Source organism: Diplotaxodon limnothrissa, linkage group LG19 (assembly GCF_057381915.1).
Source record: "Diplotaxodon limnothrissa isolate DT_005_m linkage group LG19, D_limnothrissa_male_GT1.1, whole genome shotgun sequence".
NCBI lineage: Eukaryota > Metazoa > Chordata > Actinopteri > Cichliformes > Cichlidae > Diplotaxodon > Diplotaxodon limnothrissa.
The window spans coordinates 9139127-9155887 of record NC_140614.1 but is presented as its reverse complement, the minus strand read 5'-3'; the positions used below and the strand labels follow the sequence as shown (position 1 = coordinate 9155887).

General features: G+C 39.8%; 2 protein-coding genes across 2 annotated transcripts; both read right to left on the bottom strand.

The window, feature by feature from the left end:
- Window positions 1-437: 437 nt before the first annotated feature.
- On the bottom strand, window positions 438-8675 carry emx1 (empty spiracles homeobox 1). The gene is made up of 4 exons (XM_085342844.1): window positions 8595-8675; window positions 4770-5121; window positions 2933-3117; window positions 438-605 (listed from the first exon to the last, which is right to left on the bottom strand). The coding sequence occupies exons 1-4, from the start codon at window positions 8673-8675 to the stop codon at window positions 438-440; spliced, it is 786 nt and encodes a 261-aa protein (XP_085198970.1).
- A 3785-nt stretch (window positions 8676-12460) lies between these two features.
- noto (notochord homeobox) lies at window positions 12461-13465 on the bottom strand. The gene is made up of 3 exons (XM_085342843.1): window positions 13087-13465; window positions 12791-12978; window positions 12461-12667 (listed from the first exon to the last, which is right to left on the bottom strand). Exons 1-3 carry the CDS (start codon window positions 13463-13465, stop codon window positions 12461-12463), a joined length of 774 nt encoding a protein of 257 aa, XP_085198969.1.
- Between the last annotated feature and the right edge of the window lie 3296 nt (window positions 13466-16761).

Here is a 16761-nt window from a genome sequence, read left to right as displayed (position 1 = left end):
GAGCGATGAAGTGTTAATGACCTAAGCAAGTGGTAACACCCCCCCCCCAACAAAACAAACAAAAAACACGTAACCTTCACTGGTCTATGTACAATTTAAAAAAACAAAACAACAAAAACACCATGGTAGAGGGTGTCATGTCTCTTCATGTTTGGCTGTCACACAACCAAAATGATCAAACGATGTCAGAATCTCTTCTCATCCAGAGACAATCAGAGGAGATTTCATTAAATAAGATGCCCCCCACCCCTCCCAGTGTCACAGAGTATAGCACCTTGATGAAGAGATGAGCAGTGATCACATATTAAGTCCTCGAGTCTTCCTCTAATGTGTCTAATTATACTTAATAATATTACATAATAAATAGTATTGGTCCTCTGATGCGTCACAAGCAGACGCAGGGGTAGGGCAGCATTGTCAGAGGCTGGACCGCAGATTTAGTCCTCTGAGGTCACGTCAATGTCCTCGGAGCTGGTCTGCTTAGTGGCGATGCGCCATCTGTTGATGTGGTGGTTCCCCTTCTTCTTCTGCTGGCTGTCTGGTCCCTCCTCCTCCAGCTTCTGTCGCTTGTACTTGGTCCTCCTGTTCTGGAACCACACCTTCACCTGGATAGAGAAAAGCACTCAGTGTGTGACCCGAGAAAAAGGAAAAGACTTAACGAACATCTGTTTAGATGCACATTTTGAGTTTCCCAACGCACAAGCAGCTAATAAGATAAATGATGGCCATGTTGTGGTTTTGTTGATCTAATAAAGGCACAATAATTACTCCTTAAGAAGCTCCTTTCTCTCTTTCTTTATGGTACTACAAAGTATGTGCTTTGGCAAACTGTGTTTCTGACTTGTATTGTTGAAATGCAGTAAGGGAAATAAAATAAAGCAACGCAGTTTATTCTGTTTAGCAAGCGAGAGGGAAAACAGAAATGCACATAAAGACTTAATGACTAAGGATGGCATAAAATGCGTGAAATATCAAGCTTAAAAGCTTCCAGACAGTTGCTGCTGTGACCTTGTAATATGAACCTGTCTGACTAACCCGTATGTAGTCAGAGTACTACACACTCACACTTACATTACTTTTCTTTAATCTTTACTTTGCTCGGCTTTGGGGTAATTTTTTTTTCAGAGCAAACGCTTAAAGATCCTTGGTACAGTGCAGTAATTTGTGAATGACCTGTTTAGCTAAAGGGGTGGAGGGTGAGCTGCATTATATACGTTATAGTATATTACAGTATTTCGTGCTTATTTCATGACCACAGTGACTTGATTAATCGTATCCAAATTTTCTAACTTTAAGATAAACTGATGACATGGGCCTTGCTATCACCCATGTAGATGCTATCGTTTAATCTTGCTGATCCAATAAAGTGAGTTTATTAGTATTCGTTTGACAGTCTTTAAAATTTGCATAATTCAATTGCTGCTTAATTGCAAGCCGCCTTATTGACTGACACAAACCAGAAACTTGCAAGCAGAATATATTCACACTGCTGACTGAGGAAATATCTTTTAATCTTACCTATTAGGCAGCCTAATTGACACCCACAGAGTGTGGACTCATTAAACTTAAGCATCAATAATATTTACCACAGCTTACAGTAGAGCATACATGAGTGAAATCCTTTTGAGAGACTCTTTGCAAAATGTGGGTCAGGTAAATGTTAAAAAAATGCAAGTGCACAGGCCTACAGATATGTCATGTAAGATAAATTCAGTTAATTATTGTTAATTTAAATTTCTAACGTATCAATTATTGAATATCCATTATTGAAATTAGAATAACAAGAAGAAAATATTTGTATATTTATCATCTCTGTCTCTGAAACATAGTGATCAAGTCAGGAACTTTTTTTCATTTTGGACTTTAATTTTCTGTTTTTCATTATGTTAACAGGTTCACAAGAACTGTTTTTTCTTTCTGCCACTTAAATATATATTTAAAAAGTTTGAAAATACTTATATCAAAGTGCTTGATGCATCCGTATCAAGAGTGCTGTAATGCTCCATTTGAAGGATCATTCAAACTATCAGTAGGCTTCAGCTTGTCCAGAATGCAGCAGAGTCCTTATAAATACGCAGAAATTTGAACATATTAAAGTCTCCCAGCTCAGCACAGAATCATCGTTAAAATCCTATTAATTCAGAAAGCTCCAAATGGTTTGGCCCCGCAATAAATCTCTGACTTGTTCCCTGTCGATTAAACCTCTCAGGTCATCAGGTGCAGATCTTTTAACTGTTCCCAGAATTAGATCAAAGTGTGCTGAGAATGCTCTCAGCACAAGGGTCCTGTTCTTAGGAACAAGCTGCCCTGAGGTCAGTCAGAGCTCTGTCCACAATCAAAGACAAACTTCAAACTTTATCATTCTCGCAGCTCTGCACTTAATAACAGTGTGTGTTACCTTGTACGTGTGTGTTGTGTTTTATATCTTTGTAAAGATTGTTTTGTTATTTTTACTGCCTGAAGGCACAGTAGACCTACATGGGTTTTATGTTTTTATCTTTCATGTTAAACACATTGAGTTTACACATAAAATGTGCTATACAAATAAAATTGCCATAAACTATTACAATTGAATCTAGTTTTCTGCAATACAGTGCATTCATTCAAATAAATGTATTCTAACAACTAAACAGACGAGTAAAAGCCTATAATATAACATATAAAGAATTGTTGGCTACGTAAGAAAATAAATATAAATTATTTTTATAAATTATTTTTTTTTATTATTCTTTTGTTGCTGTCCGTTTTAATGTCGTTGCTTGGGCTTTAAAATATTGGGGCTATTTTAGCTGTAGCTATGTGTGGATAACGTTATAGAAGTATCCAGAACTAGCCAGATGCTAGTAATAGTTTATTAGCAGTAATAGTATTGACGACAAAAGTAAGCGACGTTAGCAATTAATTTAAACAAGCAAGCGTTAGCTTAACCTACCTGCGTTTCAGATAAACTCAGGCTGTTGGCCAGTTGTTTCCTCTCGGCTCCGACCACATAGTGGTTCTTCTCGAAGGCTCTTTCCAGCCGGAGGAGCTGGGAGGGAGAGAAGGCCGTCCGGATGCGTTTGGGTTTTCTCGCGAAAGGGCCGTGGAGGAGCAGGCTGTCCTGGGACACGTCGTTACCTGACAGCGAAGTCAACGAAACGGTAACGTCAGTCATGGAAAAAGTTCATTCTTATTTTATTTTCCCGAGAAAAAAACAAAACAAGTTATAATGGTTCACTTATTACTGTTTTTGTTAATAAAATAGAATTGACATTTGGAAAAAAAAGAAGCGTATTAATACAAAAGTACGATAACAAAATGCTGTTTTGCACAATCGTGCTATTTATTAGGCCCGTTTGAACGTGGCATTGTAAACTGTCCAACCTGATAAAAAAAACACAATAAATTCATTTTCTGGTAAACTCATTAAAGACAGTTTTGCCCTATAACGCAGTTTTAGGCTGAATGACTTTACGCACATTTTAAAAATAAATAAATCGTGACAAAAATCAGGATCAGACATTTATAGTTAAATAAGAAAGTACATGGCTACACATTCGGAATAGAGTCATAAAATAGCACATCATAACACATCGTAATATATAAAAAATATTTATGTGACTACAGCTAAATATATTAAATGCGTCTTTAAAAGTTATTGTCTTTAGTCTGATCTATTTTGCATTTTTTAGGGTATAAATATTTTTCAGAATTTTTTTTATGGTCAATATTTCTCAGAGTGATTTTTTGGTGCAAACTGTTTTATTTAAAATAAATGTTTGGGTTTTTGTTTGTTGGGTTTTTTTTACATTTACAAATTCTGTTAAATTCCCCATATTACCCAATTACATCCAATAAGGCTAATGTATGTATTAATTAGCCTATGGTATAATTATGATACAGATATTTGATTTATTTAGTTGTTTTTGTTTTGTTTTTAAATTAAGGGGCCCTTTATGCGTTTGCAACATTGCTTTTTCCCCCCAAAATGACATTTTCTGTCCAGACAATTACGTAATTAAAAATGATTGAATGAATAAAAAGATGTAGATTATCTTTCATGTCTTACTAATAACAGGTCTTAGTGCTGTATAGTTATTGGAGGGTAGGTGTGGCTGAGGTTTGTCACCACTAGCTGTGTTCAAAGCCTCTCTGCATCAGATTTTTATTCCGCATCCCTCCCCTCACGATGAAATTATTATGGTAGATTTGATCTATTTTGCCTCTGTGGACTGGCTTTTGTGCAAGATTTTTTAATTAAATGAAAAAAAACTGTAGCCTCACCTAAGGCGAATTTTATTTTATGTGGGGAAAAAACACAACACGGCTGCTTATCTTTTCCTCCTGTGGTTTTCCGAGAGTAGCTGCAGGGCAAACGAGAGTGGGAAACATGAGAGGAGCCCAACAAGCCTGCTGCAAGCTGTCAGTGGTCTTGTGGATTGTGATATCTGCGGCTACAGTTTATTGTTCGACTAAAAATGCTTTTGAAATCTACAGTCATATTGTTGAAAAAAAATCCCACACAAAGATATTTAGTTTACTATGGAAACCACGTGTTATGCACACACTTATTTTATTAGTTTAATCACCTCCACCTACTTTATTCACCATTTTACGCACAGAATAACGCATTGTTTAATTCTAGACTAAGAATTCTGGCCTTTATAGCCCAACAGTGGACCTCAAAATACGCACACATCTGCAAATCTTTAAGCGAAGTAATAATTAAAAAAACTTTTATTAGTATTATTATTATATTATTATGTTTTGCATTCGCATTTTTCGCGTACCTTGAAATCTGTGTCCAAAAAATCTGTTACGTAACACCCAGGGGTAAAAGTTGAGCGGGTCTCGGTGTTGCGTCCCAAAGAAGTGCGGATGCTGTAGGTGGGATCCTCCGAGCTGGTGAGGAGCCACGGTGAGTGAGGGGTGGTTCATCGTCTCCGGGAACACCAGGTCCGGGCTCTGGTAGAGGGACCTGGCCGGTGGTGGAGCCTGGTAACTGTTCATTAAGGCATCTGTCGTCGGGTTGGAGTAACTTAAAGCCGTCGGGCGGATGGGATCCTCTGCCGTTAGAGGGTTCTCTTTAGCGACCAGAGACTCTATCGTGAAGCAGCGCTTGCCTGCAGACGAAAACATCATCTCTCGGTAGAAAGTGAAACCAAAAAGAACGCGATCAGCCTTTATTATTTTCCTTCCTCTTGCTGTAAAGGGAAAAAAAAGAAGCCCACTCTCAGAGAAGCATCATGGCCAAAGATGGTGGGGGTGTTAGGGGAGGGTGGGTGAAGGGTTTGTCTACACGAGCTCTAAGATGCTGCTAGAAAACTCAACAGTGCTGCAAATTGTCCTGATTCACCGAGCCCGTGCGCGCTCGGAGGGTTTCTGCGCGCAAATGCGCACCAAGAAAAGCGCCCGAAACCTTCCATGTGGCTTGACGTTGCGCGGAAAGAGGGAGCTGATTGGACCAGAGCACCTGCCAATAGGTCTCCTCAAGTACCTGCTTTGTAGATCACACAAGACCGGGCAGCTTAGTTACAGGGGCACGCTGAGAAAAACTAGCATGCTCCAATTAATGGGTCATTGCATGTCGCGTTCAGCTTTAATGTCAAGTTTTTCTACAGGAGGGGGGAAAAAACTAGTCCGCCTGCGGGAGTGAGAAGGTCCCACTCGTCCCACAGCAGATTCATCCAGTTCAGGAATTCTCATAGTGTCAGTATTTGACTGACGCTCGTTAAGAAGTTTTGTTTTGTTGGTTTTTTTTTAAAGCTGACTCACCGAGACACTTTGGATCTTTCACCTTTAACTTAACGTTTAGGCTCTCTTTCAACTCTCATTACAAACACACGCACACACAAGAGCAAAATTAGATTTATATTATGAGATTTATGTGCCTCTCAGAATAAGACAATACAAAGTTTTATCTTCAAATACCGCTTATTTTTCTTTTATTGAGGTTATTATTATTAATTATTATTACTACAGTCGAAACTCCACGTCTGTCTTTCATGTTTTTATGTGATCTTCATAATATATTTTTATTTAAAACAAACAAACCCGACAACAACAACATGAATCAGTGAAGAATGCTGATTCTGGTGAGTCAGACTCCCTGCAGCAGAGCATCCTTTCTCTCTACAAAGTGAGGTGTCCCGCTGATTGTTTTGTTTTGTTTTTTAAATCAAATTTTCCGTGGATTTAAAATGTTTCTCAATCGGTGCAATAATAAGTGCACGTTCGACTTAACAGCTCCGGTTAAAAAAAGGAGAAAAGGCGAGAAATAATATTTGTTACAGGTGTTATTTTTAATTTTAGTTTAGAGGTTTTTTTCTGTTTAAAATTTAAATTCGTCAAGCAAACGTTTTTAAATTTGGTCGAATCAGATCGAAGCATCTTTCAGGTCACAACGTGTATTTGTATTTTTTAATGGTGTGCTCGCGTTTTTATGTTAAAAATTAAGCTCATTTATCATCATTATTATTATTATTATTACTTTTTATTGTAAGCACATAACGGCGTCATTAATTCGCCTCGTGTTTTTTTTTATATATATTTTTAAGAAAACGTCTGTGAGTTTGTCCTCTGTGAGGACAGTTTAGCAGGAGAAAGTCTGTTTGTCATTACTAGAGCTGCTCCCTCGGCGCTCAGCTTCCATTGCGCGCTAACCAAGTTAATAATTATCCTCTTAATATGCTCCTTCGCGTTGGGGTTGCATTAGAAAATCATTACCGATGGAAATTATGAGGTAAAACAAGCTGTTGATTAGGCTTTTAGAGCTAAAGGCTCCTAAAGACAGCAATCGGTTCTGGGAATGGGTCATTGTTCGAAAAGCTTAATATGGGGCTGTTCCTTGAACACTTTCATTTCTTTTAGTTATAGTAATTACACGGTGAGGATTGTGGCGACGCATAAATGCTATTCAGTTATTTTAACATTCATTCTTGGTGGATCATAAATTCCTAATACAGTTTGCCAGGAAATCATCCACATCTGTGGCATAACTATAAGTGTCTATTGAAAGGTCTGCCGCGAAATAGCTGTAAAATTAAACCCTGGAGTTTTTTTTTTAACTCTTTAAATTTAACCTTCACAAGTATTTTAGTCGTATAGGTCAGCGGTAAGTTCCACAAGCCTATAGTGGTAGAGAATGGAGAGATAAGAGGAACAAGGAAACAGCGCCGATGAATACACCGCCTTTACAGGGAAACGTTTCAGGAATCAGTCACGCAGCTCAGTTCTCTATCTAAACAGTCCAAACGGAGCATCAGAAGCAGGAACTTGAAGGATGGCTGAGTGGGTTAAAAATGCCGCCTTGAGTTTAATGATGAAACCCTGTGGGCCTCTACGCGCTGACCCTGATCGCGGCTGGTTAATAGATGATCAAATCGCTCTGCTGTAACAAAAAACAAAGGAAAGCGCTCTAACCTTGTTCCGTACCTGTTGCTGATTTCACCCCCGAGGCCCCCTTATTACTCAGTCTGACCAAAGTGATCTTCAAGAATAGTGCACTGACTGTTTTAATGGATTTGTTTCCTTAAAGCTTTTATAGTGACATTTCAATGTAGCAGCTGCAACAATCTGAAACCTTTTCGAGATCTTAATTCTCATTTAGTGCATTAAGAATCAAATAAAACGAGATAAATGACAACTCTTTAAAGCACCCAACACACGTATGAATATGTCCAGTGTGACCGGAGGGAAAAAAAATCGTTGCACATTTTGTGTATTAAGAAAACCCAGAAGAGAGATCGGAGATGTTCCAAGATGCAGGTAGCCTGCAGGAGCTAGAAATAACCGGATGGAAGAGTGGGGGGAAAAAACGCTTACGGTAAACCCTAAACAGCCTGCTTTTATCCATAACTTAAAATAAATTTTTATCTTATAATTTTAAATGTTAATCAACTGATATGAAGTTGACAACAACAGCAACAACAAAAGCAACAACAAAATTAATAATAATAATAATAATAATAATAATACATTTTAAACTGTTCAGTTCCTCACAGTCAAAAAAGGAAACAACTGTGAGGAGTGACGGCAGTTTAGATTAGTGCTGTCCTCTAGTGGCGGAAGATTGAAACGCTCTTACAGCTCCCTGAAAAACACCGACTTCTATGTCAATGCTGCCATCTAGCGGTTGAGGTGAGGAACCGTAAGGTTGTAAGGATTTTGAGTTTATCCGCGGAGATCAAAGGGAAGTTGTGACCTCAGCGGTTCCAGGTTGGCGAGGGGCTTCACGAGGGCTTGTAAGTTGGAAAACAAGAAGTTTAAGTTTTAACTGATGCATATTATTTTTTAAATGAAACTTAATGAAATTACTTGTGAATTAAAAGGAAATAACTAAATAAATATTGGGATATTCAGCTTTTGGGGCTGTGTGACAAAGATCAGCGCCGTGTGTTGTCTGCTCGTTCTCCCCTAACGCTGATCAAAGCCATGAGATCAAATCAGTCCGCAGACCGCCTCGGTCCCTTCCTCCGTTCATTAATAAACTAATTAGCCATTTTGTTTCGCATTAGCGTTGTGTGTTCAGCTAATCTCTTCCACTTAAATACTTGGGAAATTTCACCCCATTATAACGAGATGAGAAAAGTAGCACGTCTCTGCGTTTGTGGCACCTGCATAAGAAGTGCGGTCGTTCGGCCACCTGTACGGGCCCCGCTCTTCCACCGGCTCCCCTCCTCAGCATAAACAAACATCCCACTTTGAACAAGGCCTGGGGGAAAAAATAATGGGATGGGAAATGCATTAGTGTTAAGATTATGTTTGAAATCTCAGTTTGGGACGTCAGATACAATACAATTAAAATATGACACTTAATTGATGAAAGGTTTTGCTGTCGAACGTAAAAGTTGCACAGTCGGTATCCGGCGGTCTTTCTGTTTTAGCCTGCAGCTTGTTTAATGGCGTCCTCCGTCTCTGTATACAACGTTAACAGGAACTGCTGTTTCCTGGCAAAGAAAAGAAGCAGTTTGTTCTCCGAGCATGAGCCCCTCTTGTCCGTGCCCGTGTCAGAAGTCAATGTGCATCTCAAATGCGAGCCTTTCACGTCGAGACAAAGCCCTGCCTCTACTTCAAACGCTTGTAATGAAAGCTAATGACTATTAGATGGAGTAGAGTGGCCCTTACCTCTGCAAATAAAATGCAAAGAGGGATTCCCCCCCTTTACGATCGCCTGCTCTAAAACGCATGTTGGTTAAAGCGTGAGTGCGCTCTCCATTGAGGCTGCAGCTCGTTGAATTCCATGAGAACTTTCACACCTCCTCAAAGCTGCATTACAATCTGAAGGCGAAGAAGAACTCATGGGAGTCATGTGACGAACTGTATTTAAATTTTTTGGTGGGGAGAAACTCAGTAGCCAATTAATTAGGTACACCAGACAATATAAAACAGCTAGTATAAAACAGGCCTCACTGGTGCAAATAAGGATCATCATTGCCACTAATAATCCTCAAAAAAAGTGAGTTCAATATACTACTACTACTACTAATAATACTAATAATAATTATTATAATAATTATAATAATGCTTTGGCCTTTGATCTGTTCTTGAGGCCAAGAAAGCGACTTCGAGACATCAGCTTCAACATCAAGAAACTCAGATCAGACCCAAATTGACTAATTCATTCTTCAAATTAGGATTTAGTTGCAATTAATTATTCACTGAAACCCTAATATTGATTCTCCCAACATTTTGAGCTTTGAGCAAAGTTAATAGCTTGAAATGTGCACGCTCTAAACACTAAACCCAGCAAAGAGTGGTCTTTTCTCTTGAGCGAGTTATCAAAACAGTTGCTGATGAGTTGTTTCAGATTAACACAGCCCAACAAAGGCACATTGAAGAGACCCGTGTGGATAGACCAAAATTGCCCACTGTGTTTGTGTCGCCAAGACAAATTGTGTAATGTGCTGAAATGCAAAGCTCACGAGAGCAGATGAGAGCGACCGGTCAAGAGACAAGTGAAGATGTTACAGTTTCCTTTCAGAAAAGCCTTCAATTCGGACCCTGCAGAGAGTCTTAAGAAGCACAGTCAGCGCTGGCAAGCATCCAGCCGTTAAGGTGCCCTGTGCTAATTGAGACGATGAGCCCGGTGACCCCCACCGCCCCTCCCCTGGACTCTCTCAGTTTTCCCAGGCCTCTAGCTGCTTCTTTCTGTTCCTCAATGGGATTACGTGGAGCTGTGGACAGAGAAGAGGAGAAGGGGGCTCTGATTCCCGGCTGATCACATCAGAAACGGCTCTCTGTGGTTTTACACAAATTCTGCTCCTTCAGCGGTGCTTAAGCCATAATCAGGCCAAACGGGGGCACCAAGAGAGAGCAGGCAGGGGGTGGCGGACAAGAGACAGTGAAAGAGATCAGCTCTGTTAGCGTTTATTAAACTCTTCTCTTTGATACGGTGACCAGCTGTCTTCTCCTTGTCTCCTTGCACTCTGATATTTAAATTGACAGTTAAATTGATCGGCAGAAAAAGAAATATCTGACTTGATTTTGTTGAACTTCTTGTAGTGAATTAGTCAGCTTGAGTGGCCTGTTGGTCAGAAACATATAGTATATTGCATGGGAAAGGAAACCTTTATTCTAAAATACATTTTGCACGCAGAAACAAGTGTATCTGCATCTGGAGTTGTTCTGTTGATTGAATATGATTGTGTGACTTGTGTGTGCTTTTTTCTTCCAAATGTCATGTTTGTGTAATTGTTCTTTGCCTCGGGTAAAATAACGTGAGCATAGAAACTAAATTATAAATTTAAATCATCACTTTCAGCAACCAAATTTGTTACCATAGAAGCAAAGAAGCCTAACCCTTCATATAATTAGTTACATCAGGGGTATCAAACATAAGGCCTGGGGGCCCAACTTGGCCCAGCGAAGACTCCACGCTTGTGAAGGAGTGCATAGCTTTAGCTAGGAACTTTTTTTTAGCTGTATTTTTATAGGTTTTCCAGCTTTTCCCGTTGGTAAAGACAACCTTCCCACTGGTATTCACACTATACCAAAGTAATTCAATAAAAGATAAACAATTAAATGACAGAAACATTCCAGGTCACATAAAAAAGGGGAAAAAAGAAAAGAAAACCTCCCCAGACATTTTTCAGAGAAATAATAAAAACATTATATTTTAGAATTACAGGACAGTCTGGGCAATGAACTACCAAGACTTTTTCTTTCATTTTACTCATTTACCTTGTAATTTCACTTGGCCAACCCATTGAAGATCAAAGTAGCTGTATGTGACCTAGAACTAAAATCTATTTGACATCCCTGACTTGTACCTTCTGTTGTCCCTGTGACGATGCATTTGTTAACATGAAATGTGTCATCATATGTTTTTAAGATTATAGAGGTAGACGCTGTGTGTTCCCATCAGCCTTCTTTGTTTAATGTGACCGAGTTTCAGTTGACCACCCCAATTACCTGCTCTGATGGACACATATCCTTTCTACGTGCCGTCTTCTCTTCTGTTTTATCCCTCGTGTCTGCCAGGCAGACAGCATGAGTCCCTTTCGTTTCAATAGAGCAGAGACAGGACACCTGCTGGCGGTGGGTGGGCATGTGGAAGCCCAGTCCACTGAGAAACAGTGAGAACGGTCGTATTGACCATTTAAACAGATTAAACAGTGAGACCCAGCTCTCTTGCTCCGAGACACAGTGACCCCTACCACCCTGGGTTACAGATATCCCAGCTAATCCCTGAGCTGGTTATTTATTTGCTTAGCTTAAACCAGAGGGGAACCTAGACTTTACATTGGATCGAACCTGGAAGGAAATATCTCCCATCATCCTCAGACTTGGCAGAGTGAGATGAGAGGGAAATGAGCAAAGTCCAGAAAGACACAAGAATGACCTGCTTAGGACACATTAAAGATGAACATTGCTCCATGTAGCAAAGATGAAAGTTCATTTATTTGTTAAATAAAACTCTGAAATATCTAAATGATGCCTCTGAAAACAGGATTTCAAGTCTTTCTCTAAAACACCAAGTGAACCAGATTTGAAGTTAATGTGCCATGTATTTTTTTAACCCCTCAAACATGAATTCATTTGCTTCTTCATAACTGTGTGATCACATTTCACTGACGATGAATAATGAACCCCAGCAAACATCCAGCAAATTCACTCAAACTATTAAAAATTCAGATTTGAAGAACATGATGTAACATGTCTCTGCTTCCCAAACAAACTTTAAGCTGCTGAGTTTGCTGCTGTTGCCTTAAACTTCTAAAAATCTCTCTAATTGGATATAAAGGAATGAACAGGACAGGTTTTGCATTCATTTCATAAAATATATTTTCTTAATATTTCAGATATACAAAAACAAACTCATCAAAAGGGCAATAAATGTAGACAATTAAATAAAAAACTATAAATCTATTAAATATTTTTAGTTGGAGACTATTAGCCTCTTTTCTCAGATATATATATGTACATATATATATATAAAAAAGTCCTCTTTTTTATTGTAGTCAAAGGTCCGGTGGTTGGTTCAGCAGTGCTCATTGGAGTCGTCAGATACGTCAATATCCACATCCGAATCGGAGAACTCTTCATCCTCATCGCCCTCATCTCCGTTCCCTTGAGATCCGGGGCTTTTCGGTGGAGCAGCCAGGCCCAGTTTGGCCAGTTTGGCCTGCTGCTGTTCCAGACTCTGTTTGCGCCACTTGATGCGTCTGTTCTGAAACCAGACTTTGACCTATGGGGTAAAAAAAAAAGAAAGAAGACACTTAGAAATCGTACTTTTACCTTAAGACGACTAAGTTGTTGAGATGTCTGAAAGAATACCTAAACTATGTGTTTTCCGGTAAGATTTTATTACCTGAGCTTCGGTGAGCTGCAGAGAAGACGCTAGGAGGAATCTCTCCGATCCGACCATGTACTGCTGCCGGGCGAACTCTTTCTCCAGGCGGGATAGCTGCTCGCTGGTGAAGCTGGTGCGCATCCTCTTTGACTTCCCACCTTTCGTTTTGAGCGAATGTAGCCCCACGTTGATTTTGGGCATTGCAGCTGCAGAACAGATGAAACATATAATCACACACACTGCCGCGTAAAGGTCTCCGTTTCTACAGACAAACTACTTTTCGGATGTTTTTGTTTTTGTTTGTTTGTTTTTACCTTGAGCGTAAAGTGCGCCTCGACACGATGGCTGGTAGGTGAAAGGTGAGTAACAGTAGACGGAATATCCAGGTTGCGTGTGGATCGCTGAGTGTAACACGTTGGGTGAGGAGTAGACCCACGGAGCTGGTCCTATCGGTAAGCCTACGTGTCCGGTAAAAGGCAGAGATGGTGCTGCTGGCTCGTATTTTACTCCGCACTTAGCAGGACTCGTGCGGCCGCTGGTTGTGTCCTCGGGTTTGGCGAGCAAAGCCTCAATAGTAAAAGATTTCCCACTGGGTGGTTTCGACTCGCACTGCCCTCCCTGGTAGTGCAGGTGCAGCGACGCAGGTGCGCAATTACGCACGGAGTATCCATAAGCTCCGATCGGTACCTGCATGCTGACGGTTGTTTAAAATTAGTTTATGAAGGTCTCTGCTGAAAAAAAAGTTGCTTCTCCAAGTCCAGCAGGAAGGTGAATGCTGCTCCTCTGCGGAGTGTCTCAATTTATAGTCCAGAGGCGCACGGAGGTGTCAACAGCCCCCCGCCAGCCCTTTGTCTTTCTAAGTAGCAGATGAGAGGCGAACATCCCGACAAGGTATCCAATTAATTGCTGGAGTAATACAAGCTGGGATTGTCAAACATCCTAACCCTTTGAATGAGCAGCCTTTTGAAGAGGGCTGGGGGGGCTGGGACTCAAGAGATTTGCTAGAGTACAAATTCTTGCATGGATCTTAAGTCCAAATGTAATCATTACCGCTGGGAAAGCCTTGATGTTACCAAATCATCTTATTTTTGTGTCCTTTAAGTTCAGGCTGGTCGACAGATGCTTTAAGCACTTGATAATTGGAAACCTTCTTTAAGCTACAGAGAAAGGGAATGTTGTGTTGCTTTCTGTTTTTGTATCCTGTATTCTGAATTCCACGCTAAGATACGTGTTTGCAGTTGTAAATCAAGCACTGCATCTGTGTGTTAACAGTTTGTGATGCGTTTCCTGTATAAAACGAATGCACTCTATTCCCAAAGTGTTTATTTTAGCAGCAACGGTGTGGTTCTTGAAACTGAATAACAGCCCTGCGTAATTGAGGCGTCAAATTCAGCGGGTGAGCGCAGCGCTGCAGGTTTTACCAAACTGCAACTCCGCTAATCTCAATTACTCCGTTAATCCACATGCTGATCTGTCCCGTCCTTTAGCTCCTCAGAGAAGGCAAGGCTTTGGTTGATTCCTCAAACAATCTAAAGTTGCTCTGAATCTGAGCCCTAAATCTGAGGTCGGGTTGGTTTATGGTCTAAAAATACTAAATGTGGAGTATTATCACTGCACAGCTATTTTGCATACATTTATTTTTATTTTATTTAAAAAAAAAACTTGTTAGGTTTTTTCTTTCTTTTTTGTTTAAGGGGGTGATTTTACACTAACTCTAGGACAAAAAAACTTCCTCTCTTTCAACCCGGATTATTGCCAGCTCTGCAAACTTTCCAGGCTCATTTCCATCATTTGGACGTGGCAGAGAGCGCCTCCCGAGCCTTAAGTAACTGTTAAAACACATTTAAACACCGAAGCGAAACGCTCATTCCCTTTGACCTCCGTTCGATCTGTTTATTCTCTTTGGCTGACACTAGAATGTCTAATGAAGAGGGCAAACACAGACTTTCTCGAGTCGGCCTGAACAATAAAGGATCCTTCTTCTGATGCCTATACGACCGGACCACCCACCCCATGACCGGTGTTTACTGGCGTGTACTGCGGAAAACCTCTGCCCCGACGAGTCCTTTAATTCACATTTAGTCTTGAAAAGGAAAAGCTTTAAGTTGGTGCGCAAATGTAAGCCATTTCAGAGTTAAAACAGCGTTGGAAATTATTTGTCGACTAAGGCCTTATTTTCTGACGCAGAGAAAAGGACTATTGTAGTGTCAAAAAATTATCAAAAGAAGGGGAAAATACATAAATTATTAACTTCACATTCTTCCTGTGAGGCCAAGACAATTAATAAGCAAATACAAAAATAGTCTAGGTCTATATAAGAGACATTTAGATCCAAAAGTTATGTTATAATATGTTAATTTGTATATTTCAAGGATTCTTTTCTGTTAAGATGGACAAAAGTGGAATATAGAACATAAATACATTCTTTGATGGATTCACATTGAGCTGTGGGGACTGGTGATGGACATTTCCTGCATTTTCTGGACAATTTAGGCTAAAAAAGAGAATTGAATAAATTCCATTTTAAGTCTGAACTATATATGTTTAATATATTTCTTTTTCATTTTCAGCCAAATCCTCCAATATTTCAGCTGTAAATATTTAATCTAATAACATTACTTCATCTTCAACAACACTCTTTTTCTTTATATTGAGAGTTAACCTGAAATAAAAACCCTCTCTGGGTCAAGGTAGTCACAGAGCATGCTTGTGTATTGGAGCCAGACAGGGAATACACGCGCCTTTGTCCAGGGGAGTTCCCTTTTCATAGTCATGGCTCGAGAGAAGAAAGACAACTAAGGGCTGCTCTCTAATAGCTCCGTGGGCCACCCTTCCCAAATGAGGCTCTCAGCAGAAGCTTGAAACTCATCAGCATCACTTAGTCATTCAGCATCTGGCTGCATGTAGTGATGGCTCATGTTTCTCTCGCCTCTTGGTATTTGTTTTACTTCTGTGAGTGATGCAAAACTCTACCAAGATAAAGGGGTCATACAGTAAAATCAACCCTCCACACACACTTGGTGAACAACCAAAACTCCATCTAATTAACATGATGCATAAATGGTAAATGGCCTGTATTTGTATAGCGCTTTACACATCCAGTCATCCACCCATTCACACACACATTCACACACAATCTTAAAATTTCATAGAAAGTGAAACATTTTCATACATCAGAGTTTTAAAGGCAGTTTGTGGAATATGAGAGATCCATTAGCTGCTCTGACAGATGCCATTAATGTTATGTTAATACAACCAACAAGCATGCAAGCCTTCGCTTCTACAGGGAGAAAAAAATCACAGTAGTCTGTCAATGATGGGTGGCATTTAGATTCTCATTTTATTTGCGATTCAGTCAGTTGTGAAAGTTTACCCAAGGAGCAGTCACAAACATAGACAATAAAGGTGCTGTTTTTAATCAAAAAATAAAAAACACAAGAGCTGTCAGCAGAAATGAACCTCACATTCTCACATTTGGTATACAATCAAGTTGTGTAATAAATACTTGTATGAAAGATAATTCACCTACAGTTTAAGTAGCATGAAATAAAATAAAACAATCAATTAAAAGTTCCAACAAAACACTGCAACTGGAGATGTAAGCCTACTCTTGCCTACATGCTTCTGATTTCCTGTTTTACTTTCAGTTACAAGTTACTGCGAGGTTTTCAGGATCAAAGCCGTCATTTTAAAACAATGGATGTCAGAAATATTACTCCAGCTCATGGGCACATGACAGAGGAGTGAGAGCTATACAACTCTGTTTAGCTCTGTGCACATGCAGCTGAATGAGACAAAAGCAAAGAGAAACACTATCATCATCATCATCATCATTACCACTGCACTGAAAGGGATCTTTTTCTCACCTGCTCGACATATTTAACATACACTGTAATCTCAGTCTTTCCTGTCTCCACACATTCCCCACTAATGACTTTATGAAGCTACTTACTAAACGATCAAGAACGACTTGTTTCTATCACTTTGCC